Source organism: Eretmochelys imbricata, chromosome 1 (genome assembly GCF_965152235.1).
Source record: "Eretmochelys imbricata isolate rEreImb1 chromosome 1, rEreImb1.hap1, whole genome shotgun sequence".
NCBI classification, from domain to species: Eukaryota; Metazoa; Chordata; order Testudines; family Cheloniidae; genus Eretmochelys; species Eretmochelys imbricata.
In genome coordinates, this window is record NC_135572.1 from 16998514 (window position 1) to 17020429 (window position 21916).

Genomic DNA, 21916 nt, shown 5'->3' on the forward strand with positions numbered 1-21916 from the left:
GTGCACAGCAAAGAGGAACGGTCCTCGGAGGTGGGCCAATTATGGCCTCTCCGTTGGGGTGTGCAGGGTGGAGCCAGAAAGGAGAAGGAGCCTTCCCGTCACACCAGGCTTTAGGGGAGCTAGGCAGAGTGTTTGCTTCCTGGGCATTCAGGGGGAAGAGCTATGCTCCATGCCAAGCTCCCGCTGCAGATCCCTCTGATACCTGAGCAGGGTTAATGGGTTAGTTCCCACTGGGGCTACTGCCCGGCTGCGACCGCACAGACACAGCGGGTAGCTAATGCCAGCGTTGTAGTGGGGGGTGGTTTGGGCATCTGGATGTGCAGAGATGTGTGAAGCACCCTGCTCCTACACAAGGCACAGGAGGAACTCCTTCCCCTTCCCCTTCCCGAACAGCTGTGAAGGAAGGTATGGTAATTCCTGCCCTGCACAGGTTTCTCTTGTGTGGGGGAGAGGCTGTTGCCGACAGGCTTAGCTGATCCAGACAGGTTAACTGGGCTGGAAGGAGCTGGGAGTTTCGTGGAAACTTGTTTGCTGCTTTGAGCTTGGCTTTTGCCTCTTCCCAAGGGTTCCCCCTGAATTTCAGACTCAAAGAACCCCCAGATCTCCAAAGGGAAGGGGACTGGTCTTGCTTGGCGCAGTGTGGTCCAGCAGGTACAGCACGGGGCGGGGTCTCTGCACTCCATGCTCTGCCACTCACCCCCTGGGTGTCCTTGGGCAAGTCACTTCACCTCTCTGGGCCGCTGTTTCCCCTGCCAATTCCTTGCCTGTCTTGTCTAATTATATTGTGCGTGTGTGTACCTATGTATGTACAGCACCCAGCTTACTGGGGTCTTGATCTCAGTTGGAGGCTTCTGGTAGATGCTACTGTGTGGCAGATACATTTGCTCTGAACTCCCAACTTTCCCCCTCCTCACCCCTCGGCACATCTTCATCCCTCCCTTTTCTGCACCGTGCAGCCAGCTCTTCCACGGGAAGGTGGTTTTGCTGTTACAAATTGGATGGCGGCACAGAAAGGAAGCTGTGGCTTGAGCGTAGCAGATGCGGGCAGGGTGTGAGGCAAACGGCTACACTTCAGAGCGCAGGGGACCACATGGTCGATATCTCACTGCAGAGTTCTAGGACTTTATATTGTCCGAGCACCTCGCATACAGCTCATTGGCGACAGTGTGGCGGGGGAGGCAGGTTTTATCCCCACTTCACAGGTTGGTGCTGTCAAACAAGAAGCCAGAGACCTACTTTTTCTGGCGTGCTGAGCAGACACAACTCCACTGCTATCCCTCCCATCCGGCACCAGGCAGGCAGACGACGAGTTGGGTTTTCCGCTTTTCTGCTAGATGTTTCTGTCTGTAGCCTTATTCTCCTGGCCGGCTCCCATTCCATGTGTGTTCTCGCTGATATGCAGATTGTGAGCTCTCTGGGTCCAGTCCAAGGGACTGTCTTCCTAGTGGCTTGTCTGTGCAGCATCTAGAACTACGGGGAGCTGGTCTTTGCTCGGAGGGTCCTTTCTCTACCACGGTGGAAAGCACCATAGTTTTCCCTGTCACTCAAGCCCATAATCTTGGCTTTGTCTTTGACTCTGCCATCATTCTCTCCCCCCCCCCCCCCCACACACACACATCCAGGTTGTGTCTCCAGCTGTCACTTCTTCCTGCACAACCACTCAGCAATCAGACAGCAGCTCTGTGCCCATGCTGCCAAAGGTCTTGTCCAAGCCTTCATCTCAGGGCTTGACCTCATCTCCTGCTGTTTAGCCTAGCTGGCTCCTGCCATCCCTCCAGCCCATTCACAATGCTGCAGCTAAGATCATCTTCTTGGCCTGTCGCTCTGATTGTCACTCCATCTTTAAATCCCTCCATTGCCCCCCTGCCCCTTCACCTTGTCAAACATACCTTGTCCTCACTTACAAAACCCTCTACAGTTTATCCCTACTTTCCCTCTGCATCCTATTATCTTGATTCCCAGAGATTTGAGCCTCTATTGCCTGAGTCTGCTTTTCTTTGACAAGCGCTTTCCTGCTTTCTCTCCCTTACGAGTGCGAAAAGCTCCAAGTCACAATCCATAAAACCACCACCACGCCCTAGTCCCAGTCCCAGAATACAGGCAGGAGATTGCAACTTGCTAAATAAATACGTTGCTCTTACTCAGCGCTTTTCATCAGTAGATCTCAAAGCACTTTACAAAGAAGGCCAGTATTGCGATCTCCATTTTACCAGATGGGGAAACTGAGGCACAGGGTGGGACATGACTTGCCCGAAGTCACCCAGCAGGCCAGTGGCTGAGCTGGAAGAGACTGAAAGTTCCTTGAGGGGCGGACCAGCTTTTTGTTCTGTGTTTGTACAGCACCTAGCACAATGGGGTCCTGGCCCTGACTAGAGCTCCTAGGGGGTGGTGATTATTTATTTTTGTACTACTGTACCTCCTAAGTCTGCCGAGGTCCAGTCCAAGGGTCTGTCCATTAGCACACCTGCCTCTAACGCTAACTGCGGAAGCATTGCTGCTGAGCATTGTGCACATCCTGTCAGATTTGTTGTCTCTCTCACTCCGTTTGTTCATGTTCCCCTGTTCGGTCTTGTGGTTCAGACTGTCAGCTCCGTGGGCCAGGGCCCATCACTTACCATACGTTTGCACAGTACCTTGCACAACGGGGCTTCCCTGGTTGAGGCCTTCAGGCGCTGTTGCAACAGAAGGGTTAAACAACCATGAAAGCCCCTTGAAGTCAATGGGAGACTTTCTGCTGCCTTTCGGATGGGGCCTAGGACTGCATCATTGCGATCACTTCCTCCTTCAGCATCTCTCGGAGAAATAGCAGCTCCCAGGAGATAGCAGCGCATTGCTGGGGGGTCTGGAACTGGGTGCCAGCAGTGTCCACGGGCTCTGCCAGTGCACGGCTTGGCAGTTGGTGAGTGAATGCCAGGAATGTGCCCTTCAGTGACTCCCTAGGAGGAAGCGCTTCTTGGGCGGAGGATATCCTGCCATTGTCAGAGCTGTGCATGGAGCCCGGGTCCTGCTCTTTCCGCATATCCCGAGTGCTGGTAAGAGGAGGGGAGCGACACTCGTGGCAAGGCAGAGTGCCCCTGTGGAAATGCTTACACCAGCTCTGCGTATGGCAGGGGAGGTGTAGGGCAAGGACAGAGAGGAGGTGCAAATGGCCTCTCCCATGCAGGGGTCACTGGGGCTGCACCAGCCCTGAAAGCTGCCCTAACTCATGCCCCTATTTCAAATCCCCCCATGGGGACTTGTCTGATGCATCTCAGGGCTGAGAATCACTTGCTTGCTACCTGCCTCCAGCACAAAGGAGTCTTGTCTATACAAGCTGGGTGTCAGCCCCCTAACACAGCCAAACTGTCAGCCACTCTCTTCTGTGCTCCACAGCCCCCTCTTTGCCTTGCAGGTTGATAACAGATGCACCCCAGTCTCTGAGTCCCTTCAAAGTTTCCCCCGTGGTATCCGGCCCCGATCGCTGGATACCCACAGAAATCCCAGATCCTGTGATCCCAGTGGGACAGTGTACCCTGGCTTTACCTTAGATCACTGCTGCTGCGTTACACACAGCACTTGAGTCCAATTATAAAACGAAAGGAAATGAGGTTCAAATAATAACCCGTAGGAGAGATGGGAAAATGGTTACGGAGAAAGCAAAATTGTAACATGCGTTCTAGAGACGAATCTTAACCAATGATTAACCTCTCGGCTAAAGAAGTTGATCTCGCCCAAAGTTCTCTTTGGCGTTTGCCACCAAGCCTGATTGAGATCCCTTTTTCCTGAAGCAAACTTGCTGTCAGTTTACTTACTAGGTGAAGGATGCCAGGATGTCTGTTTGCACACCTGAATATACCAGAACAGACCTTTGTTGCTCACCTCAAGATAGGTTCCCCCCCATCTCCTGCTGTTTACCTTGATAGGTTCCCCCACCCCTCACTGGTTACCTCCTCCTGTTAGGTTTCAGAGTAACAGCCGTGTTAGTCTGTATTCGCAAAAAGTATTCTGTATTCTGATCTCAAAGTGACTATCCTTCAACAAAAAAACCTCGAAAACAGACTCCAACGAGAGACTGCTGAATTGGAATTAATTTGCAAATTGGATACAATTAACTTAGGCTTGAATAGAGACTGGGAATGGTTGATTCATTATAAAAAGTAACCTATTTCCCCTTTTCCCCCTCCCCAGTGTTCCTCAGACGTTCTTGTTAAACCCTGGATTTGTGCTGGAAATGGCCCACCTTGATTATCATACACATTGGAAGGAGAGTGATCACTTTAGATAAGCTATTACCAGCAGGAGAGTGGGGTAGGGGGAGAGAAAACCTTTTGTAGTGGTAAACGCCCATTTTTTCATGCTTTGTGTGTATAAAAACATCTTCTGTATTTTCCACTTTATGCATCCGATGAAGTGAGCTGTAGCTCACAAAAGCTTATGCTCAGATAAATTGGTTAGTCTCTAAGGTGCCACAAGTACTCCTTTTCTTTTCTCCTCCTGTTAGCTTCCTTCTGAAGTCTCTGCCAGCTCTTTGTTAGCATTTGACTTAGAATGCCCAGACTTCGGTCTAATGCCATGCAATACACAGCGCCCGCCCAGATAAGTGTCTCCCATCCCCTGTCTGGAGGAGTTTGTATCAAGACGTGCTGCCTTTGCGTGGCCTGTTTTTTAACTACAGACCTAGAGAACATCATTTTAAGTGTGTGTATACCTAACTCCTCATCTGTTCCCACACATACAGCTTGCAGTGGGGATGAAGACACAAGGTTTCATTAGGCACCTTACATGACCCGCTTTGGTGAACTAGAATGTAAATACCAGGTGCAGGGGATTCCTGTAACCCTGATGCACCCCTTAGGCCCTCTGCTAGTTGCATTCAGAAGTTCCTGGGTCACAGCTTGGCATGGCATAGAATCACTGAGGAGCAAGTCTGCCTTTGCATGCCCCCTCCTGCCCCTCTGGTTCACCCGCGCCCTGCCCCAGAGCATCTCCCCGATGTGTGCCCCAGCTATAGAGACTTGTAAGCATGTCCTGCACCCCCTTTATGCCAGCCTAACTGGTGCACAGGGGGCTGCAGGGCCAGGATGGTTAGGACCCTAACTTGTCCAAACATGTCACGTAGGTGAAATTGGGGTCCCCACTTGCAATGTTAAAACCGCCTGACGAAACTGCCCGTCAGCAATAGCGAGCGTTGTGTCTTCATACGCTCTGTCTAGACAACGTGTCTGCAAGTGTCTAGCTGTATGTGGTGCTAATGACACTGTTGTTAGTAACAGGATCTAATCCAAAGCCTCCTGAAGCCGGAGAGAGTTTTGCCATTGATCCTAGTGGGTTTTGGATCAGGCTCCTGGAAACTTTCATTAGAATATCTTAATGCGCTTCACAAACATTAATTAATTACACTCCACTTGAGTCCAAACTGTAAGGTTTTGTGGTTTAAAAAAATCCGTTTATCACACCAAAGCCCACCATAAATGATTCTGCAGGTATTTATTTATTTATTTATTTGGTTTAAGATTCCACTGTCAACAGGTTTGAAGTGAAACCTGCCCCTATGGTGTTAGGAACACCAGCGCTGAATCATTGTGAGAGCACAGGAGAAACCGGCTACTGAAACTGACTTGAGATGCCTGTGAAACAGACATACTCATTTTCATTTGTCTCATCTAGCCACTACACTGGGACTCAGGTGATTTGGATTCTGATTCTGACATTTGGTTTGTGACTTGGGCAGTTAACCTCTTTGGGTACATCTTCACTACCTGCTGCATTGACGGGTAGTGATTGATCTATTGGGGATCGATTTATCGCGTCTCGTCTAGATGCGATAAATCGATCCCCGAATTAACGCCTGTACTCTGCCTCAGTAGGAGGAGTAAGCGGAGTTGACAGGGGAGCTGCCGCGGTCGACTCACCGCTGTGAGGAGGGCCAGATAAGTCGAACTAAGATACTTGGACTTCAGCTACGCAAATAGCGTAGCTGAAGTTGGGTATCTTAGTTTGAACCCGCCCCAGTGTAGCCCAGGCCTTTGATCCTCAGCGTCCCCTCTCTGCAAACTGGGCACAATAGTATTTATTCACCTGATGGTGATGTGACGAGTCCTAACTAAGTAATGCTTGTAAAGTGCTATGTGTTTGCAAAATATTCTGTAGGCTAATTAGTATCGGAGCCTGACAGCATCAGGATTAGAACCCAGGGATTCTTGGTTCCCATCCCTGAGCTGCAATTTACGAGCTCGTTCCACCACTAGGATAATTCCTCAGCCCGTAAGCCAAGATTGGATATTTCTCTAAAAGATATGCTATGGCTCAAACAGAAGGGAGGGCTGGATGCAGGAATTACTAGGTGAAGTTTTGTGATCTGGGTTATGCAGGAGGTCAGATGAGATGATTGCAATGGTCCCTTCTGGCCTTGGTATCTCTGGATAGTTGAAATAATTTGTCTAAGAGGTGCTGCAGTAATGAAACAAGTGAATTTTGTGCACACAAATATTCTTATAAAGAATAGTTTCCCCAGCACTGTGTTGCTGGTTCCCTTTTGGAGCATAAGCAGGGGCTGGCCACATGCTCCTGTTCTGAGCTTTTGTGGTTTAAAACAAAACAAAACAAGAAAAAGGTTGACCACACAACGTTTCTGCAATTTTTTTTTTAAATTCCAGTGGAAACCGGGTTGAAAAGAAACTTGCCCCTGGGGTGTCAGGAAACCAAATGTTTAAGCATTGTGATGGCACAGGAGAAACTGAAAAGTGAAACTGATTCAAGACAGCTGTGTGTCACCAGCTGTGATGAAGGTGTAAGATCCAAGGGTGGAAGTGAAGTGAATTGAGATGGGGTTGAAAGGGCCCCACCACGGAGGCCTGTGGCCACCCCTCCCCCTGCAGGGGGGCTGTGTAGGGCACCAAAATGTCTAGGGATGGCCCTGGTAGCAAACGTTGTTCTAGGCTGTTTGTTGTTGGTCGCTCTCTTCCCACTTCCTCAGAGTTGTTTGTATCCACAGCAACTGTCTGGTAATGGGCCAGTAATTCATATATGGTTCAGTGTGAGGAATGAGGAACTTCTAAGTATTTTGCAAAGGTGGCGCTAAGAAGTGGGAGGTCCCGTTGGTATTTGCATCAGTGAGGCGAAACCAGTGATTCTTAGGTTTAACCCCAACACTCCAGGCCAAAAGCCTTTTCAAGTGGAACCTTATTCAAATGAGCTTTACAGACAGTTTCTTCACAATGTCTACACAAAAAGCTGTGTCCAGGCAGGGCATTGAGCTGGACTCAGGAGACCCTATTCCCTGCTCTGCAACAGGCCTCTTGTGTGATCGTGGAGGATATGTCTACACTGCCCTCTAAGCCTGGGCTCTGACTCGGGTTTGAGCCCAAGCTCCCCTTCCATCCACACACACATCAGTCTCCTCGGATTCGTGAGCACTCAGGACACGGGCCCTAGGACCTGCTGTGACTCAGATCCAACGCCTGTCACTTGGCAACGTGGATGCGGCTCAAGCCACAGACCTGAGTCAGAAGGTCTGTGCAATGCAGTAGGGATGTTTTAACGTGGTCCAGCAATTGCAGAGTGGACCCGCAAGTGCTGGCTTGGAAACACCGAGTGTGCAAGCACAAGTCCCACAGACCCAGGTTTACAATGCAGTGCAGACACCCCCTTAGGGCTGGTCTACACTTGAAGCAAACACCTGTCAGGGATGGTTTAATTAGGAGATGTATGTAAACCCCCGGCAGTGTGGGGCATGGAAGATGGACTCAGCTTCTTGAGGTCCCTTCCAGCCTAGATTTCTGTCAGTCCATGTTCTGTGTAGAAACTGGGTGAAGTAGTTTCTTTTGTGGTTCGGTGGATCTGGTAACACCCAAGCTGTTCTGAGTCTCCCAGGAACAGGTGGAAAAACAAGTTGGTTGACTCACTGCTTGTTTAGTTATGTCTTTAGTGGGGCAAACCACGTGAGAGAGAGGGCACACAAAGCAGTATTGGCTTGCTGTGCGTGCGGTATGTTTCCAGCTTTGTTGAATGTATTTGTTTATAAGGAGGGAATCTGGTCACATGGGCTTTAATCAAGTGCAGCGTATCCGCTTCACTGCAGACCGCAAACCTTGAAAGAACTCAGGTATTGCTAGCAACATAATGTGAAGATTAGACATTATGGGTGAAATCTAGGCTCCATTGAAGTCAACGGCGAAACTCCCTCTCACTTCAATGGGACCAGGATTTCCCCCTATGATCAGAAGGCTAAAGACCTACTAGACACTTCCTACTGTACCGTGCTGGGATCAGACAACTGAATTCTAGAAGTTGCCCCAAGTGGCGTGTGTTGTCGTGCCAGATTGCATGCGGAGTCATGCCATTAAGCCCAGATGTTGAGCCGTAGGAGCCCCGGTTCTAGAGGGGTGGAATTTCTGCAGTGGGAAGAGAATAGCCTTTTAGTTTGCAGTCGGACCCTACCTGTATAAGCACTTTAAATAGTTATCCTGGTTTCAGCACTCATAAGCGTAATCACTACCAGCTGGCAGTGCTGGCTGGCTCCAATGCCCCAAAATCTCTGGAGGCAATAAAGGGAATTCCATCATATAGCTGAGTCATATGATTGACCTTCTCCTCCAAGAAACTTTCTCTCCCAGTTTAACCCTTTCAGCCTCTTAACAGCTGTGCCAGACATCTGGATTCAAGCTTTGTTTTAATCCACCAGTGTTTTAATCCACTGTCTGTGCATCCTATTTCCATTGTTGCTGTAACGTGATGGCCTTGATCTTTCTCGCCCAGGTTGTATTTATTTTGCAGCAGCCATGGAATTGTCTGTTTCTAATACTCCTTTGAGGTTTCTGAACTTGGTTCTCCTGGCTTTTGTGCAAGAGAAAAAAGCAATTAGGCTACCCAGAACATTTTAATGTGCCAGATCTAATGTGTAAATTGGAAGCAATGATGGATTTAACAGCAGGCAGTGTCAGAATTCTGCCTTTCTCTTTAATGGTGTTTAACAAATATTCTTTCTCGTTTCACTAGAGTCTCCTTTTGGAAACCAAATCGATTTCTGTGAGTGAGTCATTCGTTTATAATAATTAAAGGTATATTTGCATAGTGCCTACCATCCCAGGGGATCCCAAAGTACTTTCCAAACAGGAATCAAATCACCCTACATGCTGAAATGGAGCCCCTCTTGGGTGGAAAGTACCTGCTGTTTAACAGCTCTCAGCAGCTATGTAGACTCAGTGATCAGATGTTGGGACCTCTGTTTTACATCTCACATGGATGGTGGTACATCCAGTAATAGTGTCCCCTAACACTATGTGGGCTCAGTACTGACTGAGGGGGACAGTGCCACCTACTGAATTGTAAGATTGTAGCTTAGCACAGTTCTCTGAGGACCATGGTGGAGACTGTAGGTGGGAAGAAACCTGTCAGAGTTCTCGTTTGCAAAAGAAACACATGCTTCTGCATTAAAAAGCAGAGCCTAAAGTGATTAGTTCACACCCAGAGCTCCTACATTGGGAGATGTAATTACCATGTAGTCATAGATTTTAAAGCCAAGAGGGATCATTACAGTCCCTCTGGCCTGACCTCCTACAGACACAGACCATAGCATTTCACCAAGTGGTTTCTGCATCAGCTAAACTTTGAGTTAAGTTAAAGCATGTCTCTTAGAAAGATATCCAAGCTAGATTTAAATTTTGCTGATTCCTTCTACATAACATCTCCAAGCTATGGCCTTTCCTAGCCATCTGCGCAGCTAAAATGCTCGTCCAGGCTCTCATTATCTCCCGTATCGATTGCTGCTCTATCCTTCTCTCTGCCCTTGACAAATGCAATCTTGCCTTGCGGATACCCAGTTTCTGTTGCTTTGACCATGTTACCCCTCTCTTTGCTTGCTTCTCCTGCCTCCCCCTTTTCTATCCTATCAAACATAGGCTGTGAAGGTCAAGATAAGTCGCATATCCCCCTTCCCATCCTCCCTCCTTCACTATCAAGATGTCGACTTCCGCCTCCAATTGCATTGATCCTAGCCTCCATTGGCCTCTTGTTAAATTTTCAAACAAGCACCTTCGTGCTTTCTCCCATGTTGCACCTCATGCTTGGGAGGTGCTTTCCGTAAACATCTGCAAAGCTACCTCATCCCTCCTTCAAAACTTTCCTTTGCCGTCTTGCCTAGAAAAAAATTGGTTTAATCTGAGGATGTGCTGAGACCACTGTCTGTCCTGCTGACAGCACTATCTGTGTTTTCTTGTATTTCCTCCTCTGTCTGTCATCTATCTGTTGTCTCTTGTCTTATAGTTAGATTGTAACTCTTTGGGGGCAGGGACCATCTCTTTGTTCTGTGTTTGTACAGCGCCTAGCACAGCAGGCTCTTGGTCCGTGACTAGGGCTCATAGGTGCTACGGTAATACAAACAACAATGATAATCACCAGTCTTTGCCCTCCACATCATCTATACCTGCTTGAGATCCTTGGGGCCCTACGGTCGATGGATTGCTCATACCCAGATTCTCTTATGGGGCTCTTACAAGACCCTTTAGGAATTTCATTTTGGCATTTCTTTACCCCTCTTTCTTCCAGTGCCCCAGCTCTGCTCTGCATGTGCTCAGATGATGCTGGACAAATAACCATGCATAAAGAGCACTGTACAATAATTACAGGGAGCTGCTGTCCCAAGGGGCTTACAGCATAAGTGCCCAGTCCTGTTCCCATTGAGGTCAAGAGAGCAAATGCCTCGTTAGCATTAAGGCCCTGAAGTCGAAGGAATTCACCAGTTGTAAGTCTGGTCACGGAACAGTGCAGAGTTAAAACACTCTGGTCGCTCGATTTCTGATCTAAAAGGGACTATTCTTCAACAAAAAAACTTTGAAAACAGACTCCAATGAGAGACTGCTGAATTGGAATTAATTTGCAAATTGGATACAATTAACTTAGGCTTGAATAGAGACTGGGAGTGGTCGAGTCATTATACAAAGTAAAACTATTTCCCCTTGTTTATTCCTCCTCTCCCCCCCTCCCCCAACTGTTCCTCAGATGTTCTTGTAAACTCCTGGAAATGTGCTGGAAATGGCCCACCTTGATTATCACTTCAAAAGGTTTTCTCTCCCCCCACCCCACTCTCCTGCTGGTAATAGCTCATCTTAAGTGATCACTCTCCTTTCAATGTGTACGATAAACACCCATTTTTTCATGGTCTGTGTGTGTATATAAATCTCCTCACTGTATTTTCCACTTTATGCATCCGATGAAGTGAGCTGTAGCTCACGAAAGCTTATGCGCAAATAAATTGGTTAGTCTCTAAGGTGCCACAAGTACTCCTTTTCTTAAAACAAAGTTTGGCACTTTCCATCTAAAGGATATGAAAGTACTTTCCAAACCCTCATGCCTTTACTCTGGCAGCACTGCAAGGTAGTGGGTGAGTTTTATATTAGTCTCTTGGGGAAACTGAAGCCGGGATAAGTGAAGTGACTCTCTGAAAGGAAGTGAACTGCAGAGCACAGAACCCAGGTCTCCTTGATTCCCAGGCTGTGCGTTGACCACGAGACCATGTGGTTTCCTCTCTCAAAATGTATCAATCTGTTGTATTGTCCATGCTAGAGCTTCCTGGCAGACTGTGATGAGTCACCCAAAAGGTGTTCCAAACTGTACAGGGCGTGGCACAGAGAGTGATCAGGTAAGGTGAGCTATTACCAGCAGGAGAGCGGGGGTGGGGGGGGGAAGGAGACACCTTTTGTAGTGATAATCAAGGTGGGCCATTTCCAGCAGTTGACAAGAACTTCTGAGGAACAGTGGGGAGGAAGTGAGCTGTAGCTCACGAAAGCTCATGCTCAAATAAATTGGTTAGTCTCTAAGGTGCCACAAGTACTCCTTTTCTTATTGGGGAAATAGTTCCCCTCTCCCCCGCTCTCCTGCTGGTAATAGCTCACCTTACCTGATTACTCTTGTTACAGTGTGAATGGTAACACCCATTGTTTCATGTTCTCTATGTATATAAATCTCCCCACTTTATCTTCCACTGAATGCATCCAATGAAGTGAGCTGTAGCTCACGAAAGCTTATGCTCAAATAAATTTGTTAGTCTCTAAGGTGCCACAAGTCCTCCTTTTCTTTTTGTGACTACAGACTAACACAGCTGCTACTCTGAAACTTACTTCCTGTTTGCCCCTAATTTATATAGTAATATTTTTAGCTATACCTTAACCAATCATTCTACTGAAATTTACCTAACCAATCCTAACATATTGTAACATGATTAGCTAACCAATTATATCCCACCACCTTAATTAGTTTACACCCAGCAAAATTAATTATACAGCAGACAGAAACAATCACAGAACCAGACAGAGACCATGCAAATAAACAATAGCAAAGTGGGAACTATAATGACAAAACAATACAGAAGTGAGGATTTCACAACTACATCTATAAAGACATAAGGGTTTCCCAGCTGTGTCTATTGATAAGTGAGTTCTTACCAGACAGAAAACTATCAACCTAAATGTCCTTTTACATCTTCTAGGCTCTTCCCTTTCTCTGGAGGTGATAGATCGGATCACCTTCCTAACAGCCCCATATTGACTAGTTTGGAATGTGAGGATGTGACCGGTCGCTTCCCAGCTTATGGCTGCCTCTGCTGCTTAGCTAAAGGCATTGGCCTAAGAACAGGGTCTCACACTGCGACAGTGAGAGAAGGCCTTTACACAGATTCTTTCTTGTATACCTCTATTACTAGCTAAATGATAAACATATACCTACATTCTTAAAGTATAGGCCTTTACAGGCAGGCCTGAATATCTATATCCTAACAGGTTGCATTTCTCTGGTTTTGTTTATGAGAAGGTCACGCAGGACAGTATCAAAAGTTGTACAAAAGTGAAGATATACCGCCCCCACGGCTTGTTACCCTGTCAAAGAAAGCTATCAGGCTGGTTTGACATGATTTGTTTTTGACAAATCCATGCTTACTGTTACTTATCACCTTATTATCTTCTAGATGTTTGCAAATTGCTTGCTTGATTATTTGCTCCATTATTTTTCTGAGTGACTGACGTGTCCGGTGTCGTCATGCTGGTTGATGTCAAGCCGTTTTAATTTTTAAAAGCTGCCCCAGCTGGGCATCTCCGTGGTGCCTGTGTGTGGGGGCTGACACACATGGCAGGATTTTAGGGCCAGTGGGAGAGTCTTTGGGTATCCTTAAGGACAGTGGAACTGGTGCTGGATTGCCAGCTGCAGGGAGGGAGAGAGTCCTTTGTGCACCATGGAGCACCCACTGTCCCCAAGTCACTATCCAGGAGGGACTTGACAGGAGGGCAGAGGCAGGATGGGAGAGGCACATGGGGAGCTCAGGGGCAGCCAGTGCAGAAGCTCTATTAGTGGCTGTGCAGTGAGTCCACTGGGTGCCCTGCAAACGTGCCCCCCTTTCTCCCCCCGGCCTCATCCCTGCATGGGGTACGATTTCCACAGGACTCAAGTCTCTCCCTGACTGACATTCCAGGATCCACCCCCAGTGCAGCTGATTTCTGCGCTCTGCTTTGGGGGTTGCTTTGTGTCTGGCTGGAGGGTTTATTTTCCCGTAGGCTCTGCACATGAGGACAGGCTCAGCATGATGTCCAAATCAGCACTCAGTCTGTGTGTCTTAGGTAATTGCATGGTCCCCATCACCACCATATCTGGGCGCCTCACAATCTCATTGTACTTCTCACAAAACCCGTGTGCGGCAGGGAAGTACTGTATCCCCATTGCAGAGGTGGGCAAGTGAAGCTCAGAGGGGCTAAGTGACTTGCCCAAGGTCACAGAGGAAGTGACTGGCAGAACAGAGAATTAAGCCCAAGTTTCCCCAATCCCAGGCTAATGCTCTGACCACCAGACCACCTTCCTCTGCCTGCTGGCCTGACAGTGGGTTAATCCCGTGACCAGGACCTTTGAGGAACAGGGACGCATTTGGTTTCCAGGTGCAAGTGTGTACTCACTGCATCCCTGACTCAGTATGAAGCACTGTATAAAAAGCCAAACAGTGCAGGCTCCTGTGATGTGGGATTCCCAGCTTGTTTTCCCCTTAGCAGCAGGATTTGGATGGCTGGTGGTGCCTAAAACAGGTGTTTTGTTCAGACTTGTACAAGAACCTGGTTTAACCGGTGTTTCTTGATTGTTTCTCCTGCCAGACCGGAGCAGACCTGAGGTCCAGTTAGTCCTGTATCCTGTCTCTGGAAGGTTGCTAGTAACAGGTGTTAATCCCACCCTCCCCTAAAGTAGGGTTCTCTCTGCCCCCTGTGTGTGTCTCCTCCTGATCTCTGAGAGTGTGTCTACACAGCAAACCCCCCTATGGCAGTGAGTCTGAGAGCCCGGGTCAACTGACGAGGGCCCAGGGGCTCACACTGCAGGGCTAAACATAGCAGTGTAGACGCCTGGGCTTTGAGACCTTCCCAACTCAGAGCCCGGGCTCCGGCCTGCAAGTCTCTACTGCTCTTCTTACCCCCGCCGCGATAGCCCCGCCAGCCTGCTGACCTGGGCTCTGAGACTCACTGGCTGCCGGGTGGGTTTTTGTTGTTTTGTTCTGCTGTGTAGATGCCCCCTCAGGCTACGTCTACACGACAAGCCGGAGCTGCAGCAGTGAGTGTCAGAGCCTGGGTCTGCAGGCTTGGGCTTGCACTGCAGCACTAAAAGTAGCTGTGGAAGCATTTGGGCTCAGGCTCTGAAGCCTGGGGAGAGGGGTGGATTCAAAGCCCAAGCCCGAACGTCTATCAGTATCTTTAGAGCTGTAGTACAAGCCCAAATCTGCAGCCCCTGGCTCTGAGGCTCCCTGCCGTGATTCCTGCTTTCTGGGTAGATTGGCTTCAGACCCAAAGCACAAGGTTTAATGTCCCTTCCAAAGTTTTTGTTGTTAGTTGTAACTCTGGATAGCCTTGCTATCCACAGAAACAGCCAATCCCTCTTTGAATCCCGTTTAGTTCATGGCTGCAATGAGCCCCTCGGTTTAATCACATGTGGTGAGACAGAATATTTTCTTTTAGAGCTTTTGTATAAGTGGTTTACAGTTCCCTCTCTCCTTGGCATTTATCAGCATTCAGTTTCATCTGCCTGGATGTTGCCCATTCCCGCAGTTTGGGAAGGTCTCCCTGAAGTTCCTCGTAGACCACTCGGATCCTGGCTAAACTAAATAACTTTGTGTCATCTGCAAATTTTGCTACCTCACTGCTCACCCCCCTTTCCCGATTGTTGTTAAATACATTTAAACAACCCAGGACCTAGTATGGAACCTTCAGGCCTGCTGTTTTGTAATGATGGGAATTGACCATTTAATCCTACTCTTGACTGTCTGCTAGTTTTTGATCCATGACAGTACGTGGTCTCTTATCCATGACTGCTTAGCTTCTTTAGTAGCCTCTTGTCCGGGACCTTATCTGGAGTATTTTGTAAGGGAAAATCAATTGTCGTCAGGTTCTCCTTTATATCCACTGCATTACTGACACATTTAAAGAATTTGGAGAGATTAGTGAGACACTGTTCTCCATTGCTGAAACCAGGTTGGTCATATCCTGATCTTCCAGGTGTTTCATTATTCTGGTTTTAATGATCACTTCATGCAGTTTGCCAGCTATAGATACAAGGTTGGCTGGCATGCAATTTCTCAGATCACCCATAGAACCCATTTCAAATCTAAGAACATTTGCTGCCCTCCACTCTTCTGGATCATTGGCTGTGCTACATTCAGAAATATGCTTTGAAGAGAGCCCAGCGGAGGGCAATGAAAATTATTAGTGGGCTGGGGCACATGACTTAGGAGGAGAGGCTGAGGGAATTGGAGTTATTTAGTCTGCAGAAGAGAAGAATGAGGGGGGATTTGATAGCAGCCTTCAACTACCTGAAGAAGGGGGGTTCCAAAGAGGATGGAGCTAGGCTGTTCTCAGTGGTGGCAGGTGACAGAACAAGAAGCAGTGGTCTCAAGTTGCAGGCGGGGAGGTCAAGATTGGATATTAGGAAACACTATTTCACGGGGAGGGTGGTGAAGCACTGGGATGGGTTACCTAGGGAGGTGGTGGAATCTCCATCCTTAGAGGTTTTTAAGGCCTGGCTTGACAAAGCCCTGGCTGGGATGATTTAGTTGGTGTTGGCCCTGCTTTGAGCAGGGGATTGGACTAGATGACCTCCTGAGGTCTCTTCCAACCCGAATCTTCTATGATTCTGTGCTTCTCACCAAGGGAATGGAAATCAGTTTAGATACAAAGAGTAAAAAGCTGAATATCCTCAAGGTTCAGAAATACTGTCGGTTAAAAAAGAAAAACGGGTCACATTTTATATTAAGGTTTTATTTATAAAGGGTTAATAAATAATCAGATGTTATACACTTGCTACAAACGTAAGTAACGTGTTGAAGATGGTTAAAAGTCACTTATTGACCTGTTTGGATTGTGTACCAATTGATTAACCATTTATTAAAACCTCTACTAATCCTTTATTAATCCTTCATAAACTATTTGTCAGTGGATTCTTAATATAAAGTGTGACCAAAGACTGGAAAAAGTGCTGTAGAATTTGATAAAGAAGAAGAATCTTTCTATGCAGTTTTCAAAGAAACCCATAAAATGCTATGTAGCAGGGGTATACATCTCTGAGATTCACTATTAGATGGCTTCAAAATGCTACAGAATGGTTCGCATGTTATTATTTCTATTACAGGAACGCTCAGCGTTAATTGGGGCTCCATTGCACGAGGCACTGTACAAAGACGTAGGGCTTGTCTTCACGTACTGTGCTACGACGGTGCAGCTGAGCTGCTGTAACGCTTTAGTGAAGACGCCCGAGAGGGCTTCTCCTGTTGGAGTAATTCATCCACCTCCCTGAGAGGCAGTAGCTGTATTGATGGGAGAAGCTCTCCCATCAACATAGCGTATTTACACAGGAGGGTTAAAGCAGTATAACTGCATTGTTTGGGGGTGTGAATTTTTCACACCCTTGAGCCACGTGGTTATACGAATGTGAGTATGTAGTGTAGACCTGGCCATAGTAACATACAATCCCTGCTTTGGAGAGCTTAGAATCCAAGGGTAGGCTTCACCAAGGTATTTAGGCACCTAATGCCCATTAATTTGAAATCAGCAGGTGTTAGGTGTCTAAATACCCTGGTGAATTCCACCCAAATAGATAAGGCAGACAAAGGAAGGAGGGGAAATGGAGGTAGTGACTTGCCCAAGGTCACGTAGCAGGTCCGTGACAGAGCTGGGAATAGAACACAGGTCTCCTGAGCTACCGTGCCCTGTCTACTAGCCGTGTCTAGTACCCGTGCCCTGTCTACTAGCCGTGTCTAGTACCCGTGCCCTGTCTACTAGCCGTGTCTAGTACCCGTGCCCTGTCTACTAGCCGTGTCCAGTACCCGTACCCTGTCTACTAGCCCACATGTCTCCCCATCCATAGAATTAAATTTTCTATTCAATTTATTGGCCTAGCCCAGCGAACGGAAGGTCTGCTTGAGGTTCGTGCCATTAGCAGCGGCAGCCTTCTCCAGTGGGCACAAGGCTTCTTGCTCCACACCAGTCACCAAAGCTGGCTCTGAGCAGGGGAGATGCTGCACCTTGGAATGTCCCAGGCTCCTGCTGGAGATACTGATACCGGCTGACGTGCCGGCAGTGCACTTCCACACACACCCCTGCTACTTCGAGGCGTGATCTAAGCCCTATATTCTCAGGTCGCGTTGCAGTAAAGAACAGAATTGCCCATCCACAAAGCCTTTTGCTGTTCCTGGCTCCCAGGAGAGTCCACATCGCTTGAGATGACTCAGGACCCTGGAGAGTGACTGGGATGAAGCAGAAGAAAATGAATATTTCGGTAAATGAGTCGTAACGGTGGCAGAACCTGGGTAGTGTCATCCAGTGCAATCAGCATGGATGTTGTTTTGGGCTCATTTAGGCACTGAGTAATGAGCATTTTTGCTGCTAATCAGATTGATAACTAAGGCAAACGAAAATATTTGGTTTGCTCTCAGCAGAAGTCTCCTAAACTAAGAGTTTTCATCTCACCCAGGTAAGAGTAGGCAGATTTGCCTAGCAGTCGTCATGAATAATTACCCTGGTTAGGATGGGGGTGGGTTAGAAGCCAGGTTTTTTTCTCCATACTAATCCTAATCATTTAACTAAATTAATTGCTTCCAAACAGATGTCCAAATGTGTCCATCGCCTAGTCCCCTGGACAAGGAGCTACTCGTCACCAATCCTTATGCAGTTACTTGTTCTAACTTTCTAGCCATTGAGCAGTGATTCCCGATGTCTTTGGGTGATGCCTATTTACCAGAATAATACCTTGGCTCAATTGGTGCCCATCACCGAGATGGCTGCATATTCTACCCCGTGGATCAGGTGGTGCAGACAGCCCGGTGTAAGGACACTCTCTTACCCTATGGGAGGCAGGCATAGATGGGGGTGTCTAGAATGCCAATCAAAGGAGTTGGTATGCAGTGTGTGGGAGCCACCATGCTGGTGGAGAACTAGCGTGGACAGGTTCAGGTGCGACTGTATCTCGTGGGTGTACATGGGACATGATTTCCTCGTCTCCTCTGGGTTGATAAAATCACGCCTGCTCCCAGGATGCCAGCGGCTTGTTGAAAGAGCGCAATTAATCGAGAAAGACATGGCTCTGTGCCAGGAGGCCTTTTTAATTAAAAGAGGTTGGGACATCTGAGAATCTCTATTAAACCTGGCGTCGCCACTGAAGTCATGGAGCGTGTGTGTGTCTGAATTTGGATGGCGGGGAGGGTAGAGCATCCTCTTGCTTGCTAACGTCTCTGGTGGGGTAGGGGGGTGTCCTGTGTCACAGACCTCTGGGGCCACGTACGCTTCCCCGTTGCAATCGTGTGACTTCTCCTGTGTTCCTGCTGACTTTGAAGGGATGTAGGGGTGGAGCTGGCTGCTCCCACAGCTCAGGCATAGCTTGTTACAGTTCATACTAACAGGGCAATGGGAGCCCGTGCCTTTAACAATGCTGGTGGAAAGCTCCTGCCCTGCCTGGCCCTAAGCTTGGGGCATAGGTCCTGCATGCCAGGTGGAAAGAGGAGCAGCTGAGCCAGCCTTTTGGGCTGGGTACCAACGTTCCTTATTGCCTGGCTTAGAGGCGCATGTTTGCTCACAGGGTGTGGGAGGCTGGGCAGGTGGGTGGGTGTGGCTGGTTCTCTGCCACTGGGGCATAAAGGGGGGTGCGGGGCCGCTGTCCTTCCTCAACGCAAACTTCCCCGCTCATCAAAGCCCTGGTAAACTCTGGTACGCACCTGCTTCTTTATTGGAACCATGCACGGCAGCATCTTCCCTGTGGTTTGCTTGAAGGGCTGCACCCTTCCTACATGGACTTTGTTATTTCACTAGGACATCAGAGGCTGCAGGCATAGCGCTATTTGGGTTTTTATACTGCGCCCGTCACCATGATATCTGAGCACCTGAGGTGTCATGGAGGGGGGCAAATGGGATCTATCCCATCACGCTGTTTGGTGGCCTGTTAGATGAGCTTTAACCTAGTGGAAGCATCTGTTTCCTGTCATTCAGGTGGCCTCTTTTCCTCTCTGTATCTGAATGTTTTTGCTGGGCACTATGGAGCGGGAAGAGTGAGCCTGGTTCTAGGCAGGGCTCTGTATCTCATCCATGTTGCTTTGTCCCCTAGCGGCTGGGGTGAAGGATGTTCTCCTCAGCGAAGCCCTACGAGAATCAGGACTTCTCAGCCCTGAAGAAACACTGCCAGCGGCAGAAGGTGCTCTTCGAGGACCCGCTCTTCCCCGCCACTGACGACTCCCTCTTCTACAAGTCACGAGTTCAAGGCGTCCAGTGGAAACGTCCGAACGTAAGTGAGGCTTGAATGTCCTCCCTGTGCACATCCTTGTGCCGCTCCCCTGGGGTCACACCTTAAAAATCAAGTAACTGCTCCCCAGCACGCTATCTACCGTAGGTACCCTGTTACCGTAGTATCTGAGCTCCTCGCCATCTCTAATATATCAGGTGGGTAGCCGTGTTTAGTCTGTATCCACAAAAGCTATGAGGAGTCCGGTGGCACCTTAAAGACTAACAGATTTATTTGGGCATAAGCTTTCGTGGGTAAAAACCCCATTTCTTCAGATGCATTACCCATGAAAGTTTATGCCCAAATAAATCTGTTAGTCTTTAAGGTGCCACCGGACTCCTTGTTTTTCATCTCTAATGTATCGATCCTCCCACCAATTCATAGAATCCTAGACTATCAGGGTTCGAAGGGACCTCAGGAGGTCATCTAGTCCAACCCCCTGCTCAAAGCAGGACCAATCCCCAACTAAATCAAATTCTGGGAAGTAGGGCTGTGCTATTATCCCCATTGTAGAGATGGGGAAACTGAGGCACAGAGAGACTTGTCCAAGGTCACAGAGGAGGTCTGTAGCACAGCAGGGAACTGAACCTGGGTCCCTTGATTCTCAAGATGGCCTGCTAATCACTGGATTATCTTTCCTTTACCTTCGCCCTCTGCAAGAGCCCCTGTTCTTGTGTGCGCTCAAAGCAAGGGAGCTGTCTGAAGGGAAGCATGACCTGTCGGACATGTGGCATGACAGTGTGTTTAGTGGTTGGAACAGGAATCTGGGAATTGGGACTCCTGAGTTCTACAGGCCACATCCCGGATACCAGCAGCTCCCGTTGGGACCGGTCCTGCTCCTCTGAAGTCAGTGGGAGTTCTGGCATTGTCTTCAATGGCAGTCCCTTCTGGCTCATTGAAGTCAATTGGAGTTGCAGGTGTTCAAGATGTTTGTTTGCTCCTTCCTCTGCCACTAACTCAGCACATGACCTTGGGCTTGTCCCTCAACGGTGACTTGTAACCATAATTCAACTGTGTTTGTAAAGTGAATATAACAATAGACCTAAGCTATAGGAGGGCTCGATGTTGTTGCTAATCCTCTCAGGGACTAACTGATGTTTGCAAAGTGCTGCTAAGATCCTAGTGGCTGGGTTTTATTTATTTGGTTTTGGATGATTATCACGCAGTTCTAACCCATTATTTAATGGCTTGTCAGCTGCAGCAGCCTCTGTCCCAAAGGTCTCCCAGAGATTTCTGTAGCTGTGGACCTCTGTTACTTGCTGGTCCCCCTTCAGGTGCTGTTTTTCCTCTTTGCTCTGCATGCGGCGATAGCCCCAGAGATGCCTACACACCGCAGAGATGGATGCGTCGGAAATACACAAAGAGACGGGGGAGTGGGGGTGCTGGGAAGTGAGGTGAATGCTGCCGGGGTGGAGGGGGGCCAGCAGCACGGTTCATCCTTGATCGCACGTGGAAAGGACGGGGCTGTGACCTGTGGTCCTGTGTCTCTGTCTGTCCGTGTCTCCTTGGCACAAGGAAATGCACCTGGCGACATTCTCTTTGGCTGGGAGGCAGGTCATGCAGGGCACTGCGATCGGCTGCCAGCAGTTTGATGCACCTGGCATTTGCTCCCTGGGGTGCTCCCTGTGTTCCCAGTGCTGCATGCAGGGCCTGACTGAGGCGGTCACTTCAGCTTCCGTCGGTGATTAACCTCTGGGAATCCGGGCACTGCCTGCTCTAGCAGGCTGGACACTGGAGGTATTGGGGGTGGGCCCCATGCTGCCTGTGGGGGCGATGGGTCATGGATCTGTGTCCTGATTGATCTGAGGTCTAGCCCCACCCTGCCTCTCAGAGGGTGCTAGCCATGGGGGAGCCGCTGGGGACCTAGAGCTCCCTCATCTGGAGGCATGGGGCAGGGAGGCCGTGAGGGTGGGAGCAGTGCGTGAGGAGCTGCTGAGGTAGCCTGAGTGGAGCTGAGCTCTGGCTCTGGGCTCCCACCCAGCACTGCCTCAGGTCATGTGAGCCAGCAGAGCCGGGGAGCTGGGACTCTTGGCTGGGGGGACTGCGGGGCCACCTCTGCTTGCTGACAGGGGCTGCAGTGTGGGGGCAGCGTACTGGGTCAGCCGTCCTTGGGGTTGGGAGGAGGAGAGGGGTGGTCCTGCTCTCCCTCCTCCCTTCC

General features: G+C 48.8%; 1 protein-coding gene across 2 annotated transcripts in view; it reads left to right on the forward strand.

Annotated features, from left to right (window-relative positions):
- Positions 1-21916, forward strand: part of CAPN5 (calpain 5) — a 133264-nt gene that overhangs the window by 15585 nt on the left and 95763 nt on the right. For both annotated transcript variants that reach the window (XM_077807092.1, XM_077807099.1), the window contains one exon: positions 19585-19761. In XM_077807092.1, the coding sequence (XP_077663218.1) occupies positions 19600-19761 (162 nt within the window). In that variant the 5' untranslated portion in view covers positions 19585-19599. The remainder of the gene's footprint in view (positions 1-19584; positions 19762-21916) is intronic.